This window comes from Parasteatoda tepidariorum, chromosome 2, assembly GCF_982258835.1.
Source record: "Parasteatoda tepidariorum strain Cologne lab strain chromosome 2, Ptep-v5.0, whole genome shotgun sequence".
In the NCBI taxonomy this organism is placed as follows: domain Eukaryota; kingdom Metazoa; phylum Arthropoda; class Arachnida; order Araneae; family Theridiidae; genus Parasteatoda; species Parasteatoda tepidariorum.
Genome location: NC_141756.1, coordinates 110,532,501 through 110,559,767, shown reverse-complemented (window position 1 = coordinate 110,559,767; position 27,267 = coordinate 110,532,501). Strand labels below are relative to the sequence as shown.

The window sequence follows — 27,267 nt, the reverse complement described above, 5'->3', positions numbered from 1 at the left end:
ATAAATATCCTATAAAGGTTATTTTTTGCATGAATTATCTTTGGATAAATTAATTTTATAATTGTTTTCAAAAATTTTTCAATTCTATTAAAAAGATCGCGAGATATAACATATAAGTTAACTTGGGAGCCGTAATGTCCAGATTGCGGCAACTCCCTATATTTTGGGGGTCAGAAATCTGAATTTGTAGTAAAAAAGATATGTTTATTCAGAGAAAGTACGTTTTTGTGTCTCATTTCGTTACTTAATATATCGTCCCCAGTTATCAAAAAGAAATTATCTAACATTATAAGGATATAATATAATACTTGCGTGCAAGAAAACGTTAGACTCTTGAATCTTATCTTCTAACATTTAGAATTTACATTATATAAGATTAAATAGTATTCGATCTAACATCTAACTTTCATTACTTTTGTGACTCATTATATCTTTTCATTTACTTCTCGTATGCAATTATATGTTTGTGAAAATTTAACTAAAATAAAACATAATATTTATTGACAGTTTTGAAATTAAAATGTTATGTAAATTTTTTGCTAAAGTTGATGGTTTAGTACATAACACCTTTAAATAATTATCGAATTGATGAAAATTTCTGATGTGCCCATATAGAGTTATTTTTAAATTATTGGCAATTTTCACAATATTAGATGCTTTTCAGGCTTCACTCCCTGGAAAAATTTCTACTCTGCGTTTGGGTTTTGCTTCAGGTGTTTTGTTGAATAAAATTTTAGATACTAAAAGTTACGTAAGCATTTTTCCATTAAATTTCAGTGAAAAAAAGAAGTGGAAGAAAATATTTGTATGTTTGTTGAAGTGAGTAAGCAGAATATTTTTACATTTTGTTCTTCATTGTGTCAATTATTACAAAAAATGAGAACTTAAAAATTGTACAATTTTATTTTAGGATTTTAAGGGAAAAAAATTTAAATTTAAATTTTCACTCAATTCAAATGTAATTATAACTTTTTAATTATATAGTGTGGTTTTTATTATGTAATTTCAGAATATAAATAATGAATGATAATTGTGAAATTACAAATGGCCTAAGTTACGACTTTTATAAAGCATGCTTTGCAAACTAACAAATTCAATTAAGATTTTGATAAAATAGGCAAATTTCTAAAAAAAAAATTAAAAATGCAGTTTAAAATTAAAGACATAAAAATTATTAAAGATATAAAACTCATCAGAAACCCATTGTACAAAGAAAAGAAAAAAATATCAATAAAAGTTGCGATATAGTATGATTAAATTTGAAATATTAAAAAAAAATCAGCTGAGCATAATATACATACTTTGTAGTAAGAGAGAGGAAAATGGATGGTAGCAGAATTCGCTAATATATATATGTATATTTTTTTGGTAATTCTGCATTGCTAAGTAAATAATACGTGGAATGACATTATAAAACTATTGTTCTATGTTTTACTGCTTCACAGCAATATAGAAAATTAAGTAAAATTATATCACCGAAATATTCTACTATTATCCAAATCTTTCTCTTGCTTACTCCATAGATAAAAAGTAACGCAAAATAATATCAGAAAATACAAAATCTAATATTATATACCATCAAAACTTATGCGAAATAATATTACAGCGATCGCTAGATAATATTAGTTTGCATAGAATCTAATATCATATAATGCAGAGAAAACAGCGACCTTCTGTATCTTTCTAATATTAGAAGTTGTGCAAGATAAAGTTAGATTTTCTGATGTGACCTAATATTAGGTGCTACTTGGGTTATTAATTAGCATATTTGAGGTTACCACCTCGAGACATTAAAATTGAATTCTAGAATGTGAAGATCCGATCATTAGATCAAAAATTATTCAGAGTGGTACATTTTTTTTTCTATTTTTATTTAAAAATAAACATCACGATGTATGATGTTTTTAGAAAAAGTAGGCAGAAAAAAATTCACTTAAACGCTTTTTCGATACATTAAAAGCTTACTTAAAAGTTTTTTTAATACATTAAAAGAGTAGAACAAAACGTCCCATTTCATTTAAGATTAATATTTCAATTTCTATCTGCTCTGTTATATCACTTACGAAAATATGTAAATTTGAATGTGAAGTTCTGAGGTTTCAGCGAATGAAGCTCTTAATCAGGTCATACTTTTGTAAATTATCATGACTCTTTTTTTTGTTCAGTGGTTTCTAACGAAATGACGTAACAATTTATGATTTCAATATTTTATTAGACATTAAAAAAACAATTCAGATGTTATTTCGTTTGTGTACAGACATTTTTAAAATGCGTGAGCATCTTTAGAATCGACACAATTAGTTCACCGTTACACAAAATATCGGAAAATTAAAACATTTCTATTTTATATTGGAATCGTATGCTGTGGGGTGGCACTTGACCGGTGAAATATGTGTCCAGATACCGATGAGATGACGACTGAACGACATGCACTTACTGTCGTTTGAAGACTCTTGTGGAAACAACACTGCCAACTTCACATGTCTGTAAAAAAATGACAAGCGTAATTTTAGACTATGTACAAATTTAGAACAGGCCGAGTTCAAAATACCAAATTTACTAACTTAAAACAAGCAGTACTTTATGCTAATTTTACGAACTAAAAATCAGCAGTTTTATTTCTTATTTACTAGCTTAGAACAAATATAGTTTAAACTTAATACAAACAGGTTTACTCCAAGTTATAATGATCAACATTGATCAACAATGATTTCTCACAGTTTTAAAACAAACTTACCTAATATATCAAAGAAAAATTTCAATTCAAAACTTATAACTGATCAAGTACGAGAGCAGTTGAACAGATTTGATATAGAATTTAAAACAAGGAGAATTTTTCGTCATTCCAGATAAAATGTGCAAATTTTGCCTCGAGCTGTATGACAGCACAAATCTCAAAGGCTGAAGTGTCATAACAAAGTTTAAATTTAAACCTGGTCTAAGCCGCAAAGTTAAACCAAGCTGCATAGGTGATGATTACAACGCTCGAATATGCTATCTAGGGATAAGACGGGTTCCATGCCTTAGGATCATCCCTCTCCTCTTTTCAGTTGTATAGGAATGTACTACGATACTACTACTTCCTTTGCTTAATATTTTTCGTTTTTAATTAATAAATATATTTTTTTTAAATTCCCATGGTGCTTTCTATTTAGAACTATGTTTAATGTAGTTTTCAGTTCCAAATAGTTTCCCGTTTTAAAAGATTTTAATCTATATGAAAATCAAGACAGAATCAACGTATTTCTTTCGATCACTCTCCACACGTTAATGAAGAAAGCATGCGAAGTGTTGCCATAGGTAAGGCTCCTATACTATCAGTCTAATTCAGGGGCTCTAGCCTTAGGTAGTGAGTTTTGCTCTACGTCGCCTGTAGCCCATTTCGATCGCCAATTGCAAAAACGAAGTTTAAGGAAAGACCCATTTCTAAAGATCTAGTTCAGCCTTGTCTAAGTTAAACCTACTCTGAGGTATGTTTAAACCAGGCAGACGAGTTCCAAACCTCCATCTTCTGTTTACAATCGAAGAACGCTTATCTCGCCTTCGTAGATGTTTTGTTCTGTATTGTTTTAGCAGTTTCAAATAATACATACGTTCGTATTAATGAGAAATTATAATATAATTTTGAATAGTGAACATCGTATGCCTCCCCCCCCCCCTGTATTTTACTATTACACATTAACTTACTGATAAGCTTGCATATTTTGAACTTTTTGTTTTTATATTGTTATTTCACTTAATTTTAAATTCTTCTCTTAGTTCTAAATAACCGTCAGTACTTTTCGTTTGCTGCGAAGACGAAAATGGCATTATATATTTGAAATGAAAAATGTTAAAAGTAATCATAAAATATGTTTTCCATTTTTCCTTCTTAATTATCCTTTTGTGTTTGGATTCGCTTGGCGAGTGTATTTGGCGGTAGCTTCCTCCTACGTTACAATTAAGACAATAACTGTTATATTCAGTACATTATATTTAATTAATAAACGAAGGTCAAGGGGGTGTGAAATGGTGCATGTCCATTAAAGCTGATTCTGAGAAGGAAAAAAAAAAAAAACAATTTCAAGGCTCTAGAATTTTTATTAGCAAGCATAAGATTGTAATCCGAAAAATTTGATATGCACCATCATCACAAGCAATTGCTTAATTCGCTTTGAAATTTCAAATCAAAATTTACAATTTTCAATGCTGAAAAAAAATAATAATTTGAAAATCAAGTTGGACAAGAACTGTTTTTTCCTCATAATCCCTCCCCAACCAATACTGCTTCACTAGTTTCATCCCGTACTTTCTTCACAAAACTTTTTATTGTTTGTCGTCTATTTCCCAAGCACGGCCCATCTTTACTGAGTAATAACTCTCTGCGAGAACCGATTTCCCCCATTATTGATTTGTGAATACTTAGAATTCTCAAACTACAAGATGACGATCTAGAGCCGCGATGGTTCAGGGGATAGAGAGTTTACCTTTCAATGAGGTGAACCGGTTCCGGCGATGGCTGGTCGATACGAATTCCGCATCCGGCTTGCACCTACCACAGTGCTGACGTGAAATATCCTCAGTGGTAGACGGATCATGGGTTAGAGTCAACATCTCCTAGAAAAGAGCAGGCTTCAGCACGGGTTACCATAAATATCCTTTAGTAGTCCAAACGTAATGAGATATTTCGTATTTCAACCACTGCGCAGCTTAGTACCCCGAACGTAATGACATCTTTCTTATTTTTCATCTACTGCGCAGTTAACTTCGTCACATCGGACTACTAAATTGATCCGTGCTGAGGCCTTCCTTCTTCTAGGAGGTGTTGTTAGAGATCCCTTGCTGTCAGGCTAACCGTGGGAGGTTACCGTGGTCTTCCTCTCCATGTAACGTAAATGCGGGTTAGTTCCGTCAAAAAGTCCTCCCCGAAGGCAAATTTCTCCCAATACTTGATCCAGGAGTTCCCTTGTCCTCTGGATTGGGCTCAAAATTACAAGGCTACGGAATTGAAAATCAGCAGTCGCAAACGCAAAAATTAAGTCGGCTGTTCAACGTAGATAATAAAAAAATGACGATCTAATCACATTTAATTCTAAATGTCAAATGCTTAAAAAATGATTAAAAATCGGTACTTATCGGTTATAGGACCCATGAAGCCAAGCTCACCAACACATAAGCAACGCCAGATTCTGACTAACACAAATGACTGGCTGCCGATAATACACATAGGTACATCACATCTAACAATATTGTGATCACTTTTGATAGTTACGACTATCGAATATGACAATAATATCGTAGTAATTATTAATACAGTGATAAAGTTTTTTGGGGTAATGCAAAAAAAAAAAAAAAAAAAAAAAACAAATACATAAATTAGCTACATATGAAAAATATCTATATTTTTTGACAATACATTATGATATTAAAATTTGTACTTATCAGTTATGGGGACCAGAGTTCAACTCGAAAAAAAACTAGTTTCTTTAACTGTTGATGAACGACATAACTTACGACTGTCATGGTATCTCCAGAAAATTCGCTGACTTTTTTTACTATTTTATCCCCATGCTTAATTTGGATAAGTTTGTTTCCTTCACGTGTAACCACCGTCTGTAAGAAAAACATTCTTTAGTGAGGCAAGGGAAGAATTCAGTTAACAATTATTTCAAATAATTTTGAAAAGTCTTATTTCCTCGTGTTCACATCATCACTTATTCCTTTCGTGCCAATTAACCCTTTCAGGACATTGATCACATATACGTATTATCCCTTCACGACCAACAGTATTATATATGATAAGGCTCCTATACTATCAGAGCTGACTTATCAAGCAATATTGGAGCAAAAAAGTTCACAAGTTAACGTTATGTTAGTATTGTGCTTATGTTAGCTCTTTGGAGCAAAAATAGATGATGAGTCGGCCTGTCTAATTCAGGGGCTCTAGTTTCATATATAACAAGCCTCTCTGACGTCAGCTGCCAGAAACATGTACACTGGTATCTTTAGTAAGTAGAATCTCGGAGCTCGTGGGTAGCATGTCTTTCTCCTTCTGCCTGTCCTTTAGGACTAGGTTAATTCCAACGGCTTTCTTTTAAATATGATGTATCAAGATTTGATTAAGAGAGAATAAACTTAGAGAAGGCTTTATCCTCGGATTAAAAATGCCAGATAACTTACACGCAAATGTTTTGCTTCAAAACTTACCCTGTTGCATTTGACAAAATAGTTTGTTCATTTTTCAAGTCAGGACTGAATTTGATGCATTAAGGAGATACTGTTTGACGTATTAAGGGAATGACCAAGTACTCTTACATACCGTTTGACACATTAGGGGAATAACCAGGTACTGTTACATACTGTTTGACACATTAAGAGAATAAGCAGGATCATCTGATGGAAGCAGCAAGGGAAAAACCATTGGTTCAGTTTGGTTTATAATTACCCTTAAAATGGTGTTTGGATGACAAAAATTTGGTTTTACGAACTTAGTTCCCGATATTATTGGGGTAAAATTCAAACCTAACCGTTGCATTTATCTACATTTTTGATTATTAAAATTCCTGCTCAATTGTTTGCAATTCAAAGTGTTTTTAATTCATCACTGAAAAAGAAAGAAAAAAATGGTTGTAAAACTTATTCTAACCTTGGCTGTGTCACCATTGAATCTCTTTTCTTCAAACTCCTGGCCAAGCTTGAATTTAATTTCCTTGTTTTTGTAGAAAATGGTGTTGATGGAGTATTCATCCCCCTCGACCTTGATCTCCACAAGTGTGGGTGCTGATTCGGCCAGCTTGCGATCCTCAAGGTCAAGGCCTGCAGATAAATAAGTTGTGATTATCCCAATATCAAGTTTAAGAAGTATTACAATCAGGGCCCGACTTAGCCTAATTGGGGCCCGGGGCAAAAACTTCTCTGCTTCACTACTTCAGTAATGAAGAACCGAACTTTAGGGAGATATTTAAATTTTCCACCTCATTATAAATAACGCAAAAATTGACTAAAATAGCTTCCTCCCCCTCCAATGGTCAGACGAAATATCGTTCTGTCCATTATATTGATTTTCTGGCAATTATATGTCCATCATGCCGGAAACAGTTTTCTGATTGTTAACTTTGTCATCTAGCTGCGAAAACTTCATATGCTTGTTGACATTAGGGTAGAATTCAGCTGAATTTAAGGAATTACGATGGCTCAATTAGGCCAATCGGAAACCTGTATTTTTGTAAATATATCATATTTTGCGATATGTAGAAATACAGAATTTTGATAGGCCAAATTTGTCCATCGTAATTGCGAAAATTTAGCTGAATTCCACCCAAGAAAGCCATTGATTTACGAAATATAGATTGTGTTCATTTTATACGATAGATTAATGAAGAAGCTAACATAAAACTGACAGATTTTACACTGCAATGTTATTTTGTTTAAAAAAAGTTCATTAAAGAAGGAAACGCAAAATAAACTTTCTATTAAATTTGGAGGCCCCCTCTGATGTGGGGGTCCGGGGCAACTGCCCTGTATGCTCCTGCCTTAGTCAGGCTCTGATTACAATATGGTTCAACTTACCATTTAAATGCTTTGAACACAATTATGGTTTCTAACGGTATTAAATAGAACTACTAGAATAAACTTATATATTCCTTTTCTTTGTACTAAACATTTTTTATTTAGAATTAGCAGAAAATTTTCTATAATATTTGTTTATTATAAATAATTTTTTTTTTAAATAAAGAGATTTCAATGATTTTTTTCAAGAAGCATTTATGAAATTGTTCAGTTAATTTATGATAAAAAAATGTCCTATAATTAGAGTTATGTTAATTTTTATTTTAGTGGTGTTCATTTTCAATTACAATATCAGCTTACGACCTTGTGACCATTATATTGGACATCAGTTTGAAATTTCTAAAACTTACAAATGAATCGGTAAAAGCAAACTATCGCAAAATATTACTCAACAAATTTTAAAATATTTTTCAGTTGGGAAAAGTTATTTTTTGAAAAACAATTTTTGTTTATGAGAATTAGTCACGTATAAGAAGGAATTTTCTATTTAAAAATAATTTTTACTTGCATTAATCATTTGTAATAATATTATATGTAAAATCGGAAAACATTGCACTTTTTTGTTTGTATTTATATGTGTAAAATAATAAATACGTTCCAAGTATCAAAGTGAGACTCTTTACTTATCTTCATTGAAGGAATTAAAAATTTAACAAGAAAATACTCTTTCAGCCCCCAAAAATGAACTCTCATAATCGAATGAATAACCCCCAATTTACGTTATATTTTGTATTAATTAACTTATATTCAAATAAAATTCATAATAATTCTTGAATAGTTCTTGGGTGTACCTCGAAAAACATAAGTCATTGAATATTAAAGAAAAATAATAGGAAAATGGATAGCATGTTTGGTTTATTGAAATATTTCACGTGAACTGAAACTTCCAATTAATAGTTTCGAAAAGTATGTATAATATATAGAAATTCATGTTTTACAATAACTAAAAATATTTTTTAAAAATAAATTTTAATTTATTTCCGAATTACTTGTCATTTAAAAAAAGTATAAATTTTTGGAGTTAAAGGAATGAAATGAAAAAAAGTATAAAAACTAAAAAAGTATAGTAGAAAAAGTATAAATGAAAAACGAAATTAAAAATTTAGAAATAAAAATTACCAATTTCCGTCAAAAATTCTCCAAAATTTTCACTGGAGACCAACTTGTAGGTTCCTTGGATATCAACCATTTTGGAAATTAGAATTATCGTTTGACAAAAAGTTTCAAACAAAAACTTAGTTTAGCAATGAGATGGTGGTAGGAAGATTTTCACGTACTAAGACTTAATCCTTAAAGATCCTAACCATAAACAGGATCGGCATCAGGAAGATATGAATTAAGCAACTGGTTTTTGAAAGCGTACTACTTGCGGAACTTGCGAAAACAATTTTTAGCACTGTAATAACATTTTAACAAAAAAAAAAAATAATAATTTAGGTATCTGAGTAAATACATTTCAGCATTAAATTATTTCAAATGTCAGTGATTCAGCACTAAATTATTTTAAATATTAGTGATTCAGCATTAAATTATTTCAAATGACAGGGAAGAATTTAAATGTGATTTGAGCTATTTTCATCCGCAAATTTTTTGAAGAGAAATGTGTTTTATTTATTTGTTTACTTTTAAGAAATGTTTTTATATCGATATCAGAAATGCTCTACTAGTAAATAGTCATTAAGAAGTGTGTTCCAAATCGTTTGCAAAAATTTCTGCCAGAAAATCATGTGTTCAAAAATCAGGGACTAATATGGGAGATAAGGACATATCACTTTTCCCGAAGGGAGGGGGTTGAAAAGCAACACGCTAATGACAGCCCGGTTTTATGCACAAAAAGTGGCACTCGCATCCTTAATTATATTTATTTCTTTACATCCCCGCCTTACCTAAGCATTTGCGCGTAATCAATGTTGATTATTAAAAAGCAATTTAATTTAAATTCTAATTTTTTTTTATTTCTGAAAACCAGCATATTATTGTGTATATTGCTTAAAGACTCGTAGTTTATTGAAAATTTTAAATCAGAGATCATTCAGATTAGAGTGACTCTTATTCAATACAGGCACTCTATTACGAGCAATTATAAACTTAAATTTCGGTTTTGTTTAGTTTCGGTTTTCCGAACATGAGTTAATTAAAACCGAAAGAACGATATTTACTAATTCAACCCTAGTTACTAGTTTGAAGCGACTGGTTCTATTATAACTGAAGTATAAAGGCTTATTTTAGCATTTTTTTAATACTTAAATATATGATTTAATAGAACGAATTCAAAACTATACCTCTTTGAATTTTATTAGTTTATTATTATTATTTTAAAATAGTTATAATTAAAAATGCTTTATATAGATATGACACATTTATTAAAAAATAAATAAAGCAATGCAACCGTAAATTTGTTAAATTATCTTATGAGAATTAAAAAGAAAATTTATTTTCATCAAAACAAAATTATTATTCTTATTATTATGAATTTGATTTGTATAGAACAGTATCTATCGATTTCCGATCTTCATAAGTAATTATTTGAATTAGATTAAATGAATCTGGTAATGATTATATATATATATATATATATATATATATATATATATATATATATATATATATATATATATATATATATATATATATATATATATATAAATATCCTTTTCTAAGATCCCATGTCGTATCTTACGTTGCAAGCCATAGGTAATTTCTTTCTTTTAATACAGAATAAAGTCAAACCACATACATCTCATCTTGTGGATAACTTTCCTGAATCTGAAATAATACACTGAATATCTAGTGACCAGCATGCTCTTTTGATCTTAATCTTACAATTTTTCTTGATTGGGTTCTACGGAGTGGAACAGTAGTAGTAGTTGTAAATTCAAAAAATTGGGTTGGCTGTTCAACGACGGCTATAAAATAAAATAAGATATTTCTGGGATAAATTGTTCGAAATTAAAGCCCCAAAAAATGAAACCAATTTATTTCTTATGAACGAAATCATATTTATTTCTCAAACTGTGCACTAGATGACAGTATCAGACAATTAGTAATGTGTTTAGAGACAGTTTATTTTAAACTAGATGTCAGCACTTATCAAACATGTAAGCTAAAAAAATGACCCAAAAATTAAAAATGAATACATGTGTATACACTTGTTGTGTGAATACACTTATTTTTATATAATTCTTCTGAATAAAAATAGGCTCTTTTATGACAGTTTTCTTCAAACTTATGCGACCATTAAAGTGTCAAAACAATTTCAAATTCCAGTACTCATGAAGGCCGTAAAAATGTATTACAACACAACTTATACAAGATAATTTTTATCGCATTACCAGCAGTTTTTATTCTCATAATTAATTAAGCATCACTAGAGTCAATGATTGCTGCGTTTTGTTTGCGTCCCACTAAATGGACTGTAGATAAAGAATCGCTAATGTATAAGAACATTTATAACATTTTGAAAATACTCTATATTTATTAGTATTTATTTAGTTCTTATTTTAGAAATTTCTTTTTTTACTGAGTACACCACTTGGATTAATAAGATCAGCACTACTCCTATTCAATTCGTACAATAATTTTTAAACTATTATTGGCACAAATGGTATTAAAGTGAGTCTAAGTGACGATAAATGTTTAAAATTGCTGACATATTTTTCTTAAATGTGGTATGCTACTGAAAATATTTTTGCTTTTAAAATAAACTAACAATTCGTGAAGAAATCGGACATCAGAGTTTGTTTACGGCTCCCTTAAAGTGGTATTGTGCTTTGAAAAAAAGAACTCTAATTATAAGCTATTTATTTCTAATCTTTTATTGACATTTTATAAAAAAAAAACATTTAAACAATATTTGCAAAATTAAGTTAAATTTTTTGTTCAAATATATTTTGTTAGATTGCCAAGTTTTGTATCATTCACTAGAACAACCAAATAAACAAAAGTCATATAAAAGTATCTTACACAGGAGTTCGTTTCAATGGAGATGAATAAAACAGTTCTTAAGACTCTAAAAATTTATTAGCAAAAACTTCCAGAAAATACAGCTATTTCTAGCATTCAATTACTGCTCAAATTAGTCTAGTACACAACAAATCACAGGCTTGAAACCTCAAACAGATCAATGATCTTGTAGCGTATCTACCACTACAGAATTACAACTACAATTCACTAGTATATAAGACATGTTAACTGGAATGCAACACAGGGAGCGACCACGATTGTGAACTTAATACAGCTCTTACAGAACTTAATAAAACTCTAAAATATTTTACCGATTTTTCGAATAAATTGGATTCAGAAACACTGATGCAGAGTTTGATAAATCAATGTTAATTCAAGTATTTTGTAAAAGCATGTGAGTAGCAGCCTTAGCAATAAAATAGTTTCCCCAAAAGAAAGAAGAAGAAAAAATATTACGTTACACATTACTCTTAAACTTAAATAGTCCTTTAATAAAAAAAAAATATTTAATTGGTAAGCAGCAGCATAAATTTCCACATTTATTGACTTGCAAATATATAATCAGCAACAAACATCTAAACTCTCATATTCTTTACAATACATCGTGATATTAAAATTAGTACGATTTGATTATAAGAAAAGCAGTTGTCAAAACACAGTTCATATATTCGATCATCATATTGTGCTAAGTAAATATATTTATGCTTTTCAATGAACTAATATAATTCGTGAATATAATTAGACCTCGGATTATCTTCACGGCTCCCTGAAGCGGTTTTGTGCTTTAATTCTCTATTTCCATTTTATTAAAAAAAAATTTTTGAAATATATTCAAAATTAAGTTCAAATGTTTTGTTTAAATACTTTTTCTTGGTGAGACCACCAATTTTTTTAAATCATTTACTAGAACAGCAGAGTAAACAGAAGTCATATACTATTGTAACGGCCACATGAGTTCGTTTCGATTGGAGATACGTGTTTTATTTAAAGTAGTCTTTAAGCTAATGCCGTCTTTAAAACTTCAAATATTTATTGGCAGAATTTTCCAGAAAATACAGCTATTTCTAGCCCTTAATTACAGCTCAAATTAAAGTTCTAGTTCACAACAAATCACGGTTTTTAAGACCTGAGATGGTTCAATAAAATCACCAGAGACTCGCAAATAAAACACTATTGGAGTCACAAGCAGACTAAGTACCCTTTCCAATTCTACTCTATTCTGCTTGGCACACTTCTATTTAATAAGCAAGCTATAAGCTGCGAATTGCAAAAAGCTCCAAAACAGACCGTCGATAAGCATCATCACTTCTATTTGAATAGGCTTGTGGAGGAAACTCCCGAGATTTCGATATGATTCTTGACATTTCTCGTATAACTTCGTAAATATTAGCCTTTGAAACTCGAAATTTCCAAAACTACCATTTTGTCGCTAAATGGAGTATGAATAACATGACTTATTCCTAGTAATTTTTCGAATTAAACTATTTTTTTAGGGTCCGTCTGATATATTTAGCCTCATGACAAAAGAATATTTACGAAATTACATAGATATTTAGAAATTCGTAACACTTTCATATATATGACTTTTTATATATGAATATAATGTTGATATTATTGGTTTTGCGTATCATGAATACACGAGATCCCATCTTGATTCGACATTTTTTTAAATCAAAATTATTCATTAGGCATATAATAGCATTTAACTTTAAAATTATACATATTATCGTAACATTAATAGAAAATAAACCGACAGTCCTATTACTTATTGAGAATCTACTTTTTGAATCCTTATCATATACTGACTTGGTGAGCGCTTCTGTCATAAGGGGAAAAAGAAACTTCAAACAATGGGTTGCGATGTTGTCAGAAACGAATGTCCCTACATACTATTCGTTCATGATTTCTATCAGCGAACTGTAGAAAGTGGTTTATTTTGTGTGTGAGTTGAAAATTTCAAATTCATTAACAAATACCATCAAAAATGAAATCTAGTTAACAGCATGAATTCAATTAGAGTTTCATTAAAATGATAATTCAAGAATTTGTAATTTTTGTAAGAAGCAGAAAAATTAATAATACCCTATAGAAGCCAGTTAGAATAACATTTTGAGATGATAAAATAAATCAAGATAATAAAATATAGAATATCACAATATCGAGTAGGAAAGCACAAAACTAGTATTATTATTATGAAGTAGTTGCAGATAAGAGGAAGACGAATTCACTAATTTCCTTGTTTCTCATTAAGTTAAATAAAATTTAGAGATGCGTATCAAATAAAAATATTTCTTACGAGTTGCATTTAAACAAAAGTATTATTTAATTTAAGATAACTAAAACTAGAAACAATGTTCAAGTCCGGTATTTTTACGTTCTAGTAGCTTTTACGATTATCTTTTATATATATATATATTTTCTTTTACTTTTTTCATAATGTAGATTTTAATGACAACTTTTGTAATTGTTATTGATTGAATTTGGCGATACTCTTTAAACAAAGGTTATACAACTGATAAATATTCAAAGATCAGCTGATTGGAATAAGTTGTATACAAATTATAAGAACTGAATCAATAACATCATTGAAACTGTTTCAAAAAGAATAAAAAGGAATGGATTAAATTGATTCCACGTACCGATTAAGTGCATTAAGTCATTACAGTGAATCAATAGATTCGTACTAATGGATCCGATTAACCTAATTCCGTTCGCATTTAACTTATTCGAATTAGGGTTAAAATAATTATTCGAATGGACAAATCACTTTGAGGTTTCAAAGCATTATAATTAAGTGCTAAATGCCATTGAATAAAAAACTGTAACACTTTATTTAGTATTTTAAAAAAAATTATCTTCTCTTTTCAGGAGGCGAATCTTGGGAAAGCCCAAGAAGTACGGTAAGTTGGAGTCGACTGGTGGTATTCTTTTGAAACCAGCGGAGGAGTCTTCTGGCATCTCTGAACAGGAAGAATCTGATCCAGGTTGGGTGGCAGATTTTGGTGAAAAAGAAATGCCAAAAGAATTCGGTTCGACTCCATTTGAGTTTACTAGCATCGAGAATGAGGAACACGATCCCGGATGGGTCGCTGATTTTGATAGTTCAAGCGATGAAGAGCTCTACGAGAGTTTAGATGGCACAACTCTGGATTACCATCCCCCTATAATGGTGGACTGGTGGAATGACAATTTCAACCTTGTTAATAAGGTAAGCTAAATAATTTAATCAAAACGCAGAGCGTTAACGACAGGATATATATATATATACATGCTTGGTTTACACTACTTTTTAAAAAAATTTTTGCTAGTAAAAGATTTTCACGGTTTTCCTTTTATTAAATGAGATATTGTTCTTATACCTTTGAATTCCTCATTTCATTCATCTTTTAAAACTTTATAATTTTTTTAAAATTAAAGGGCACTAAAATAAAATTTTTTTCAATGCTAATTATTAAATTATTTTCTACGCACAGATGCATTTTTTTTCCTCTCATGTAAAAAAAAAAAAAAAAACAATTATATGTTGTTTTCAAGGAATGGATTGGTTTAAATGTATTTTAATTGAAAAACACAAGTGATATAAATTTTTAATAATCAATTTAGAGAAAGGTGCGCTGAAATTTAATTTTAAATTTTTGTTTAATGTTCAGAATTCATTTATAACAATTACTTTAAATAATAAAAATATTTATCTTAGCTATCCTTTGTATTTTTAGGCATGTAATAAAACTGATATTTATATTTTTCTGGAATTTAATGTTAATGGTATGAACACCAATATTGAAAAGAATTACGAATGAATTCCAATTCCAAGTTTAGTTAATATATTTGTATTATTTTACTCCCTGTAATGTGCTTCCCAGAATTCAGTTAGATATTTTATTCATTTTTTGCTTAATAATTTTTGTTTATAAAATACGTAATAATGTCTCGAAAAAAAAGTATGCAAATATTTAAAAAAAAAATAATACTTTATACCTTAAATTGTCCACTTTGATTGATAAATTCTAGTAAATATATTTCTGAGAATGAAATCAAACAAAAAAAATTCACAAATGTCAACTAGTTGGTTAATAAGAAGGATATTGGTGTTCCAATCATTCGCCACAAATTAACATGGGTGATGCAGGAAGCAGAATATAACACCAAACATGCGTATAAGTAATTCACAAGAACGTAAAATTAAGTTTGCTAGAATATTAAAGAATAAATGTCTGTTTCCCCCAATTTTACAGGTTGAGTTGTACTTTAAAGTGAGAGCTGACTCTACTGAATCTCGGACATCCAATGGCGAGTACTATGAGCCGCCAATTAATCCAGAGCTGCAACGACACTCCTGCCCGGTTGAGGGAGGTAAGTGGGACTAGTTATCTCAAAATTATTCACGATAATATCAATAATAAAATATCGTAGGTTGCAAAAGGTAGTATTTTAAGAATTTCTAAAGTTTTATGATCTGAATTATTTTTTTTTCATGAATATTAATTTAAATGTAGATATAATTAATCATAATTTAAAATCATTAATGCAAATTTTTTTATAATATCTCTCATTTTCCATCATTGAAATACAAAATCACTTTTTATTCGTTTCCAAAATATGCACTTGACTATATTTTGGAAGTAATATTTTTATAATTTTTCCGGTCTGAAAAGTATGATCTCTAATCATTCCCATTCAAGAATTTAAATCACTAGCCACAGCAGTGGCGTGCAGAGGTGCGTAGATGTGTGGGGTTAACTTAACTCTTTGGTAAAATACCTAAGAAAACAAGATTATAATCACTACATGGTTTAAATCACAGGTGTTCTAAATTTTTCAACCAAAAAGAGTAATCCTTTAATTGAATATTCAACTCGTGGCATTTAGTTTTATTTTGCAGTTCATTATGGCATTTCTTAAAGTGAAAGATAAAATAGTCATGATGAAGCAAAATTGGTTCATCCTTAAACTTGTTGGACATCAGAGTTCACCATTTGAAAATTTTTACGGCTGATTTTCTCCAATAGGTAGCAGAAACATAAATAATTATAAATTCAAATAAAATATTCGGATGGTGTTGCCTTCTGCAGTGAATTTGTTTTGTCCAATTATTAACTATAGTTCGGTCGCCAGAAGTTGGCATTTGGCTCCATTTTCTCGGGTTCATTTCAGAGCGGGAGTAAGAAGAGAAAATCTCTGCGCTTGAAATTGAGACAACACTTAATGCTCGCCAAACACAAACAGTGAATTCTTTTTCAGTCACTTACTTCGCTTTATCATCTGCTATTATACCTTTCGATTCTCTAGTTAGTTGAATATTTTAAATTTAAAAACTGCTATTTTCCCTGAAAAATGTCTCAAAAGGGACAAACTATTTACTCAAAAGAGAGAAATATCATAAAAAATGGCGCTGAATATCATCAAAAATATGAAATATTTAATGTTAAAAAATGCATATAAAGTTCGAGAAATAAATATTTTTGCCACACGATTGCCAAATAACAACCTTGTTCAGGATTGCTCACAGCGTTCTTCCAAAAATAGGGAAAGAGTATCGTCGCATACCGCTTGAAGAAGGTGGAGCCAAGTGTCAACTCCTGGTGAACAAGCCATAAATGCCTTTTTATACAATCAATGTTTTATGATAACGTCGATGAATAATCGATATGAAATTTATTTCTCACGCAACGAGATAATTATAATATTTTTCCTTTTTTCCGAAAAAAAAATAATTTTAATTTTACACTTGGAAATTTGTTTCTTTAACTGTTTATTTCTCTAATTTTTAACATTTTCTTTTTTTATACGAAGCACTAAAGCATTTTTTTTTGCGAAGTATAGTTTAAAATTCTGGTATAAGTAAAAATTTATTAAAATGTAAAAAAAGCAGATTGTAATCTAACACAATAATTAAAATCTAAATCTACTTTTTAAATTTTTTTTTGTAAATTTAATTAGTTAATATACATAAAGAAAATAGTTATCTATTAAAAAAAGTAATTTTTATATGAAAAAATATAGCAATAAAATTTTAATGAATAAATTACGTCTTTTGAGTATCCTGCTTAAGACAATGTATAATATCATTATTAATTTCTTTTTAGTTATAGTAGATTAACGTGATAAATATTGGAACCAACTGATATCACTCGTAAATGAATACTCTTTTTATAATTAATAAAGAATCGCAAAATGTTCAATTTATATTATAAAATTCAGCTAACATATCTTTTAAATCATTCTTTTTCCAATTTTTGGTATTAATAGAAAGAAAATTGATATTTAAATTTTTTATAATGATCAATTTTGATATTTCTTAAATAAATTTTACCTTATTTGACAGTTTAATGTCCCATTAGCTGGATACCTAGGTCTTTTTTGTAGTCTTTCCACCACCCTTCTGCACACACCCTCAGCATCGAGTCGCAGCACACCCTGCTCGCCACAAATCGTAACAACTTATTAAAAAATCTTTCAAGTAATTTAAGAAAAAATAACATGACAGTTTTCGAGTAAATTATAAGTCACAGTAAATATTAACATATCTTTGTAGTCGAAATGTCATTTTTCACTAAAAAATAGAAAAATAACAATAATTTCATAATTGTTCAATCCCTGACTTTTTTTAATAGTTCTAATCCAAAGTTTTAGCTGTGGATCTCTAGTGCGACGTAAATAACACCAACAACAACAGTAACAAAAACAACAACAACCAAGATTATAGCTTGAAACTTTATTTTATTACAAATGCAGGGCTCCCAGTGCACAGTTAAAGTTATTTAACTTCAAGCAAAATGATCATTAAAACATTTTGAAATCTTTCATACCAGCAAACGTTTCAATTTAAATATTTTATAAATAAATTGTTCACTGTGTTTAACAAATTATTTATAACAAATTAAGAAATAAAAACATACTGGAATAAAATAATGTGTAACAAGTAATTAAAAGAATAGCATTGTTTTAATCCTTAATATATTAAATGGAACTTTTTCTGGATTTAAATATGCTAAAATAACCAAGTGGAACTCGTAAATTTCACCGAATTAAATATCTCTCATCCCTTATCACGCGAAATAGGCACGCCAAACTCACAAAAAAAAAAAAAAAAAAAATTATAATTATTATTACAAAATTCAGTCATTTATTAATAAGGTATAGTAATCTTGAAATTGTACAGTCTAATTTTATATTAAAAATTTTGTAACACATTTTTAAGGACGGTTGATCTTTAGGATACAAAAAAAATGCCTTAAAAATACATAATTGTGAAATTATATAGTACATACTAAAAAATTTTTAAATAAACATTTTTTAAGAATTTGTTTGATAATGCTAATTAAAATAAAAACATGAAATTAAATAAAGCATTTTTTATTAAAGGAATTTTGTTTTTGTGCTAAAATATTAATATTATACTTCTTTTTTTTGGATAAAGTATGCATAGACAAATAATGTATCTAAATTTCAAAATACTTATTAATAAAAAAGAACATAATAATTGATTAAATACAAGCATAAAAATTACATATATTATTTAAATAAATGATTATTAAGAAAAAACTATAAAAAATTTTGTTTGAAAAATATGTTAATTAGGGTTTCATAATGTTAATAAAAGTTCCACTTTACCAAAGGAATGTAGAGGATTAGAGATGACAATCGAAGATTTCGTTCGTCCTACATTATTATGTCACGAAAGAGTTTGTAGTGCGTTCTTCCATTTAAAAGATATCATTGCGGCCTACCATATTCTAAATTATTTTGAAAATCTTTTGATATTTTTACTTTGTAGTTTCAAACATTGTTCCTCTATTTAGGGATTTAGTATGTAAGCAAAATTTATCACCATTGTCTTTTGGCTTTATATTTTAAGTTATAATACTCTAAAATATCTAAGCTTTCTTTTGGCACTTTTGATTTTAAAATCACGTGTTTAGTAATCTTTCAGTTATATTTATTATTTATTTTCATTGTTTCTTGTGAAATATCTTTTCAATTGGATGAACATGCAGCATTTTCTGTAAGGATATGTTATTGTGGGATACACGGCGTCCTTGATTCTCTCTACTCCTCGGGGGGCTGTAGCGACAACTGGAATGTGATTAAGAACAAAATGGACAGCTCCTTTGGGGAACTATTTTGACTGCTTAATATAAAGCACTTATCACCAACTTAGAATAAATGATAACAGTAATTTTCCAAAACGTATGACGCGTATAATGTACAGTCCGCAAAAAAAAAAGATATCACCCTGAATAACTTTCGTTCTAATGATCGGATTTTCACGAACTAAGTGTCAATCTTAATGGTTCCGGGGGGTGACCTCAAATATGCTAATTAATTAATGCTAACTATTAATTAAGTTACGAAATCAGACACAAAAACGTACTTTCTCTGAATAAACATGTATTTTTTTTTACAAATTCGGAATCCAGACACTTGAATTAGGGGGGGGGGGTAGACAAAATTTTGAAAAGATTGGGTCTTAAATTGGGTCACAATAAAGGTTTATATATTTGGCGATAGTCCAGAAAGCCGCCAAAAAAAGTCGTCAGCGCAAATTAATATTTTAAGGTAACCCATTGACTAATTCAAAAGAAGAAGACTTAATTTCACTAGGTTGCTAAGCAACAAATTTCTGACTGTAAAAAAAAAAAAAAAAAAAAATATTATATATTGTTCTGTGATTGCTCGGAGAGGTTTAATAGAAATATCTCAAAGTTAGTAGAAAGTTAATAGAAAATATCTCAAAGCTTCTAGGATATAGACAATTTTTAAGCTAATTTCTGTCCAAAAAGCAAAATTCTTTTTATTTTAATCTCCTTTGAAAAGTAAATTTGAATCGATTTATAAATTATTTATGATAGTTTTTAGAATTTAAATACATGAACTTCTTATCTGATATTATTTAGATTATATTGTTTTTGTTATACTTATTCGAGGATTTCATACTAAAATCAAATTAACATAACTTATTACGGCTATATACAAAATTTTAGGGATAATCATTTTTACAGCTTTAATTGAGTGTTCTAGGCAAGAAAGTTTGAAGAAAAAAAAGTGCTTGAAAAATAAAATGTATATTGTATAGTAATTCTAATGCGCATTCACAAGGTTTTCTATAATATACGATATTTCTTTTTTCTATAATTCAAGGAATTGCTGAATGTTTAGTGGTATTTTAAAAACATTGAAATATGTTATGTTTAAGAATAAGATATTGAAATAATATGTTGCATGTTGTAAGATTCATTGTTTAAAAAGTCGCTTCATTCTGCTAGATATTTAGGTTACAAGGCTTTCTTTGGATAAAAATGATTAGCAAATACCATCCTCATCTTTCGATACATTCTGAAACTTACATTCGCAAATTCACCATAAAATGTCGCAGAGCATATTCTTCAAATACGATTACAGCTACATTTACCATCAAATACTGTTACTAAGATTATTTTTGTTTTCTTATATATGTTACCGGACAAAGTATGAAACGCCGGTATTGAATAGAATGCCTAGGCATTCTATGCAATGCCTGAAGTTTTCAGCAAAGTATGAAATGTGAGAGGTATTACATACTTTCCCTAGGCATTCTATAGAATGACAAATGTTATTTAGGCAAAATATGAAAAAAACATACTGATGAGGTCATTATGTTATATTAATGATGTGCATGTTACTGTGAATGACCGAAATCGGTGGTTGTTGACTTTCACCGGTGAATGTTGACAATCACATAGTCGCTTTGGTGAATGTCCGAAATATTTACTACATCCGATTTGATATTAATTTATTCGTGGATATAATTACTTTTATTCGATATTTTAATACTTACTGACGATAGATTAGAAGAAACATCAATGTTTGGAGTATCAGGCTAATATACACAGTCCAGTCAATTAATGTGACTACCTGTCAAAAGCCTGAATAACCACCTTTGACAGAGCGGACCGCTGCGAAACGGGCAGGAAGAGAGTGAAATAGATTTCTGAAGATATTCACTGGGATGTTGAGCCATGCCGATTCCAGTGACGTGGCCAGCTGCGCTAGATTACGCGGTTGAGGATCCATGGCGCGAGCAACCCGATCATGGTGGTCCCACAGATTCTCGATTGGGTTTAAATCCGGTGAGTTTGCTGCCCAGGGGAGTACGGTAAATTCATCCTGGTGCTCTTCGAACCACGCACATACACTTCCGAGCTGTATGACACCTTGCATTGTCCTGCTGGTAGATGCCATCATTCTGAGGAAAAATCATTCGCATGTAGGGGTGGACATGATCCGCAAGGGCAGATGCGTACTTGTGATGATCCATCGTGTCTTCCCCAATGATGAGTGCACCCAGTGAATGCCAGGAAAACATTCCCCAAACCATAATGCTCCCTACTCCAGCATGGATCCTTCCGACAATTGTTGCAGGGTGTTTGCTTTCAGACGTTTCACGCCGTATACGCCAACGTCCATCTGTCCGATGGAGCATAAAACGTGATTCATCGGAAAAAGCCACCTGTCTTCACTCTGTGGACGTCCAATTGCGGTAGTGGCGTGCAAATTCCAGCCTTCGTCGCCGATGAACAGCAGTCAGCATAGGTGCATTAACCAGGGGTTTGCTGCTGTGGCCCATGAGCAGCAACGTTCGCTGAAAAGTTGTTGAGGATACACTCTTGTTGGCCCCTTGGTTCATCTGGGCGGTCAGTTGCTCAACAGTTGCACGTCTATTCGCCTGAACACATCTTCGTAGCCTTCGCCCGCCTCTGTCATCTATAGCCCGTGGTGCACCACATGTGCCACGCTGCTTATTTTGAAGAGTGCCAGTTTGCCATACATGGTATACTTTTACCACGGCGGCACTCGAACAGTTCACAAAATTAACCGTTTCTGAAATACTTCCACCCTTGGCCCGAAAGCCCATAATCATGCCCTTTTTGACGTCGGATAAATCACTACGTTTCTGCATTACGCCAACGATTGAAATGCTTTCCGATGCCCTAGGACATCCTATACATACACTCCACTGTAATGTGCTGCCACCTGCTTTCTGTGATTGGTTATTTCACGTTGACGTCGAAAATAGGTGGTGTGGACTGTGTATATCGGGCAATGGCACTGAACCTTAAAAAAACATAGGTGTAGGATATACCGGGCAGTGGCACTTGACCTTAAAAAAACTTCAGTGTAGGGTACACCGGGCAGTGGCACTTGACCTTAAAAAAGCATCAGTGTCTGGTATACCGGGCAAATGTATACCGGGCAGTGGCAATTAACTAGAACTAGTATGACTAGTCCTTTGGTAAATGTCCGAAATATATACTAAGTCTAGTTAAGTGCCCGGTATACTCTACATTGAAGTTTTTTTAAGGTCAAGTGCCATTGCCCGGTATGCATTTGTCCGGTTTACCCTACACTGATGTTTCTTCTTATCTATCGTCAGTGAGTGTTAAAATATTGATCAAATTTAGTTATATCAGCGAATAAATTAATATCAAATCGGATGTAAAAAATATTTCAGACAATCACCAAAGCGACTGTGTGATTGTTGACATTCACCGGTGAAAGACGACATTCTCCAGATTTCGGTCATTCACAGTAACATGCATTTCTCAAAAATAAAAATGTCATTCTGAAAAAAGAAAACCGAGAGTTCCATTAAAAAACATTTATTCAAAATGCGTAAAGAAAAGTAAAAAGTTGTGCAAGACATAATTTATACCTGTCTTATTAAGGGAAACAAAATTTTCATATAAAAAATAAGAAAATAACCTAATTGTCATTTTTGAATGACATTTTGACGAATGCATTTTATACTTTGCCGGTTTCTCATTTGGCATTCTATAGAATGCCTAGGAAATGCGTGAAATATACACCGAAGAGACATTACATTATAGCCACCCTGCTAATAACACGTAGGACGACCCTTAGCCCTCAAAAATGCTAGCACCCGCCGTGGCATTGATTCCACAAGGTGCTGATAGAGTCTGAGGTATCTGGTACTAAGCGCTTACCAACTGGTCCTGCAATTCCCTCACATTTCGAGGGGGTAGCATGGCAGTATGAATTTGGTTTTCCAAGTAGGACCACAAATGCCCTATTGGATTAAGGTCAGGTGAATTTGGGGGCCAAGATATGACTTGAAAGTCACTGGAATGTTTCTCGAATCAATCCATGACGTGAAAAATTTATTAGTATATTAATGATGAAATAATAAACGCAGTAGGGTAAAGAATAAGATTTTTAAAAATGTTAAAATTTAATTAAATAGTTGGTAAAATAGTTCTGCGAAACACTTCCGGATAGGTGATTAAAAATTACTTTTAAGATTAAGACGACATATAAGATGTTGAAAAATTTGCAATGATGTGAGAGATGCTTAAAAACGTTGACTACGTATTTTTATTATTATTTATAAAAAATATATTCAGGAAATTGATAAATATTTTATTCCAAATCTATTCATACGTATGTATATTATAGAAATTGTATCAGTTATTGAGAAGAAAAACTAAAAACTAAAAAATAATCACATTAAATAAGCAAAATCTGGTGTATAATCATATTCTATCACAAGCATGCTTTTATAAAACTCAACATTTGTTGATTAAAATGTTTTATTCAAATTTCCTTACTAAATTTCAAATAGAACTTTAGACCACTAAAAAAGAAATATCGTATTTTATAGTTTTAAAGAAATAAAAATAAAAAGATTAGCAAACGATTATTAGCGAAAAAAATATGAATGAAATTTTACGCCACTGGCGTTAAGTCAAGTTCCTCGTAAGTTTATCACATTTTAATATTAATCGCCCCATTAAATCATTTCTTCATTGTCGCCAAATTATTTTTTTTTAAATAATTAATTTTAATTTTTCTTATCTTCTAATAAATAGAAACAATAGAAACTTTAGATTTTTCAATTGAAAAATATGTAGATTAAAATGGTATAGAAAAATCCCTACCTCATAATTCAAAATTTTTTCATCCTCACTTTAATTAAATAATAAAAAATAATAAATAATTATTAAAAATTATTTTTTTCATGAAATTATCTTTGGGTAAATGAGTTTTATGAGTGGGTGCAATTTTTTTTTGAATTGCTTTATTAGTTTTTAAAATATGACTGAAAACGCAAAAAACGAAATTAACATTAAAGGGTCCAAACTTTGAATCGCTCTCCTGACCAAACTATGGGGACCACATTTCCCAGATTGCGGTTACCCCCTATATTTTGAAGATAAGGAATCCAAATATGCAAAAAAAAATATATGTTTATTCAGAGAAAGTACGTTTTTGTGGCTGATTTCGTAACTTAATTAATAGTTAGCACTAATTAATTAGCATATTTGAGGTCACCCCCCGGAACCATTAAGATTGGCACTTAGTTCGTGAAAATCCGATCATTAGAACGAAAGTTATTCAGGGAGATATCTTTTTTTTTTTTACGGACTGTACAAAAAAGTTTCAAAATATCTCAGAAACGTTTCTATCTACTCTTCGAAAAAGTATTTGCAGAATTGTGTATTTTGCATCCAAAATCGAAGTGTTCCATTAACGTTTTTGATTTATCTATCACAAAAATATTTTGGAAAATTGAACTAATTTAGTGTAGAAAATATTCTATGACTTAAGTTAATGTAGTGATGAAATAAGACTAAGCAGATTAGTATGAAAAATTAAGAACAAAACTTGTTCAGCTTAACAAAAAGTATTTTTCTATCGCATTTCTCTTTTCTTTATCGAAGAGAAAAAATTAAAATACATTTGTTTGGAATTGAAAATGTTTCTGAAAGAATAAATGGGATTTTCAATGTAAAAAATTGTCTTTAGTTTTCTGGTTTTCACAGTTTGTGGAGCATATTTTTAAGATGATAATAATATTTCAAATCCTATTACTTTTATTATTTTCATGAATTGTGCTAAATAATTTAGCAGTCAAAATAAAATAACCTCGTCTCCCCGCTTGGCGTTCCCTGGGCAACATTGTGATAATAAACAAAGAATACATATATTTTATTCTTTTTTATCACAGTGGCAAAGAAGGTTATGAAAAAAGTGAAATTTTGAAAGGAGAACCGTATTCTCATACTATGTATCGGAGTTATAAATAATTTATTACAAATAATAATGAAAAAATATCAATTACTTGTAATCATGATTACAAAGAGTCACAGTTTTTCTAATACTAGTAAGTACCATAATTACTATTGTAATTGAAGGGCTAAAGACGCATTACAATACTTTTCATCCACAATATCTTGCTAAATATTATTGTTCCACATAAGAAGATACAAATGAATTTCTTAAAGAAAATTATTGATTTCTTAAAGAAAATTATTAAAAGAGTAACATTCAATTCATAAAGATTGTTTCCTTTTTAGAAGAGAATAAATGAAAAACAATATAAAGTTTTTAGTTCTGATATTATTGATAATAATTATCGCTTTGATCCAAAAATAAGCTTCATTAGGTAAAATTCCTGCACAATGCCCGTAGTGAGCTTAGAGTCATTATGTTTAAAGCTTTAAAATATCGTGATTAACGGCAGGATAGTCAATAGGGGAAACATTGCACATAAGCCACCTTCATTTTTTAGACCAGCTGGTATCCAACGAACTGAAGATGGCGGTGACGAACTGAAGCTGTAAAGCTGTTACCACTGCATTACAGAAACTCTTGATAATTGCTAAGAATACGTAAAAAACGCTTGGGGAATGAGTAAAGAATCATAATATGGTTTGGAAATTTTAATAATTTTATAACTACATAAAGAATTATGAGGCTTGAGAACCACATAAAATTATTTTGGTGACTTGGTAAATAGTTGGGGGACCTGCACAGCTTGGGAAACATAAGAATGTGTTAGGTTCTTACAAGACTTAGGAATCTATATGGCAGGAAACATGCTAAATATTTAAGGGTCATATTAAGTTAGGGAAATAGGGAACAATGGAAAATGTGTTGAGAGTCTAATGTTTAGGAACCACAGAAAATAACCAAATGACCTACATTGTTATGGAAGCATGTGAAATAACTTAACCTATATCGCTTATAAGCCATATAAAATAACTTGGAAATATTTAAGAATTCGAGTGCTTACAAAATAACTCAGAAATTTATGTAGCTAGGAAATCATAAGGGCTCGTGAACATTTTGTGTCAAACTATAGGGTCCGCATAAAATAATTAGGGGTACCATATGGCATGAAAATGGTTTGGTATACTGTGTGCTTTTTATCTGTGTAAAAAACTGTTTAAAATATATGTCTTGTGAGTCACGAAGAAAGTGCTGCAAAAATATATGGCTTTGGAACAACGACATAAAATGGCTTTAGGATATTAAATTGGGAGCCATATAAAATAGTTTTCAGTTTACTTGGCTTGGGAAATATAAAATAGCTTTTAAAATAAAAATAAAAAATATCTTGAGAACCATATAAAATAACTTGGGAACATATGTGGCTTAAAAACCATTTAAAATGGCTTGGGAAAATATATGACTTGATAAAAACATAAATTTGCTACAGACTTATATTGCTTTCAAAAACACAAAATAGTTTGGAATCTTGTATGGTTTGATACCTATGCAAAAAACTGGGAATATGTATGGTTTGAGAGCAACGAAAAATGTTGTAGCAACCTCTATGGTTTAGAAATAATGACAGGCTAGACGGGAACTTTTATGGTAGTAAATATATAAAATTATTAAAGAAATTACATGGAAAATGGAGATATAGAAATAACTTATGGAGTCAAATTTTTGGCAGCTATAGAAATTTGTTCA

General features: G+C 30.4%; 1 protein-coding gene across 2 annotated transcripts in view; it reads right to left on the bottom strand.

Annotated features, from left to right (window-relative positions):
• Positions 1 to 2,191: 2,191 nt before the first annotated feature.
• Positions 2,192 to 27,267, bottom strand: part of LOC107448715 (fatty acid-binding protein) — a 62,375-nt gene continuing 37,299 nt past the window's right edge. Inside the window, exons 1-4 of one of the 2 annotated variants that reach the window (XM_016064015.5) lie at positions 8,668 to 9,675; positions 6,626 to 6,795; positions 5,494 to 5,592; positions 2,192 to 2,484 (exon numbers count right to left, since the gene is read on the bottom strand). In XM_016064015.5, coding sequence (XP_015919501.2) covers positions 2,434 to 2,484; positions 5,494 to 5,592; positions 6,626 to 6,795; positions 8,668 to 8,737 — 390 coding nt within the window. In that variant the 5' untranslated portion in view covers positions 8,738 to 9,675 and the 3' untranslated portion in view covers positions 2,192 to 2,433. Of the gene's footprint in view, positions 2,485 to 5,493; positions 5,593 to 6,625; positions 6,796 to 8,667; positions 9,676 to 27,267 lie in introns of those variants that run through there. The other variant, XM_087158041.1, reaches the window with a different exon arrangement.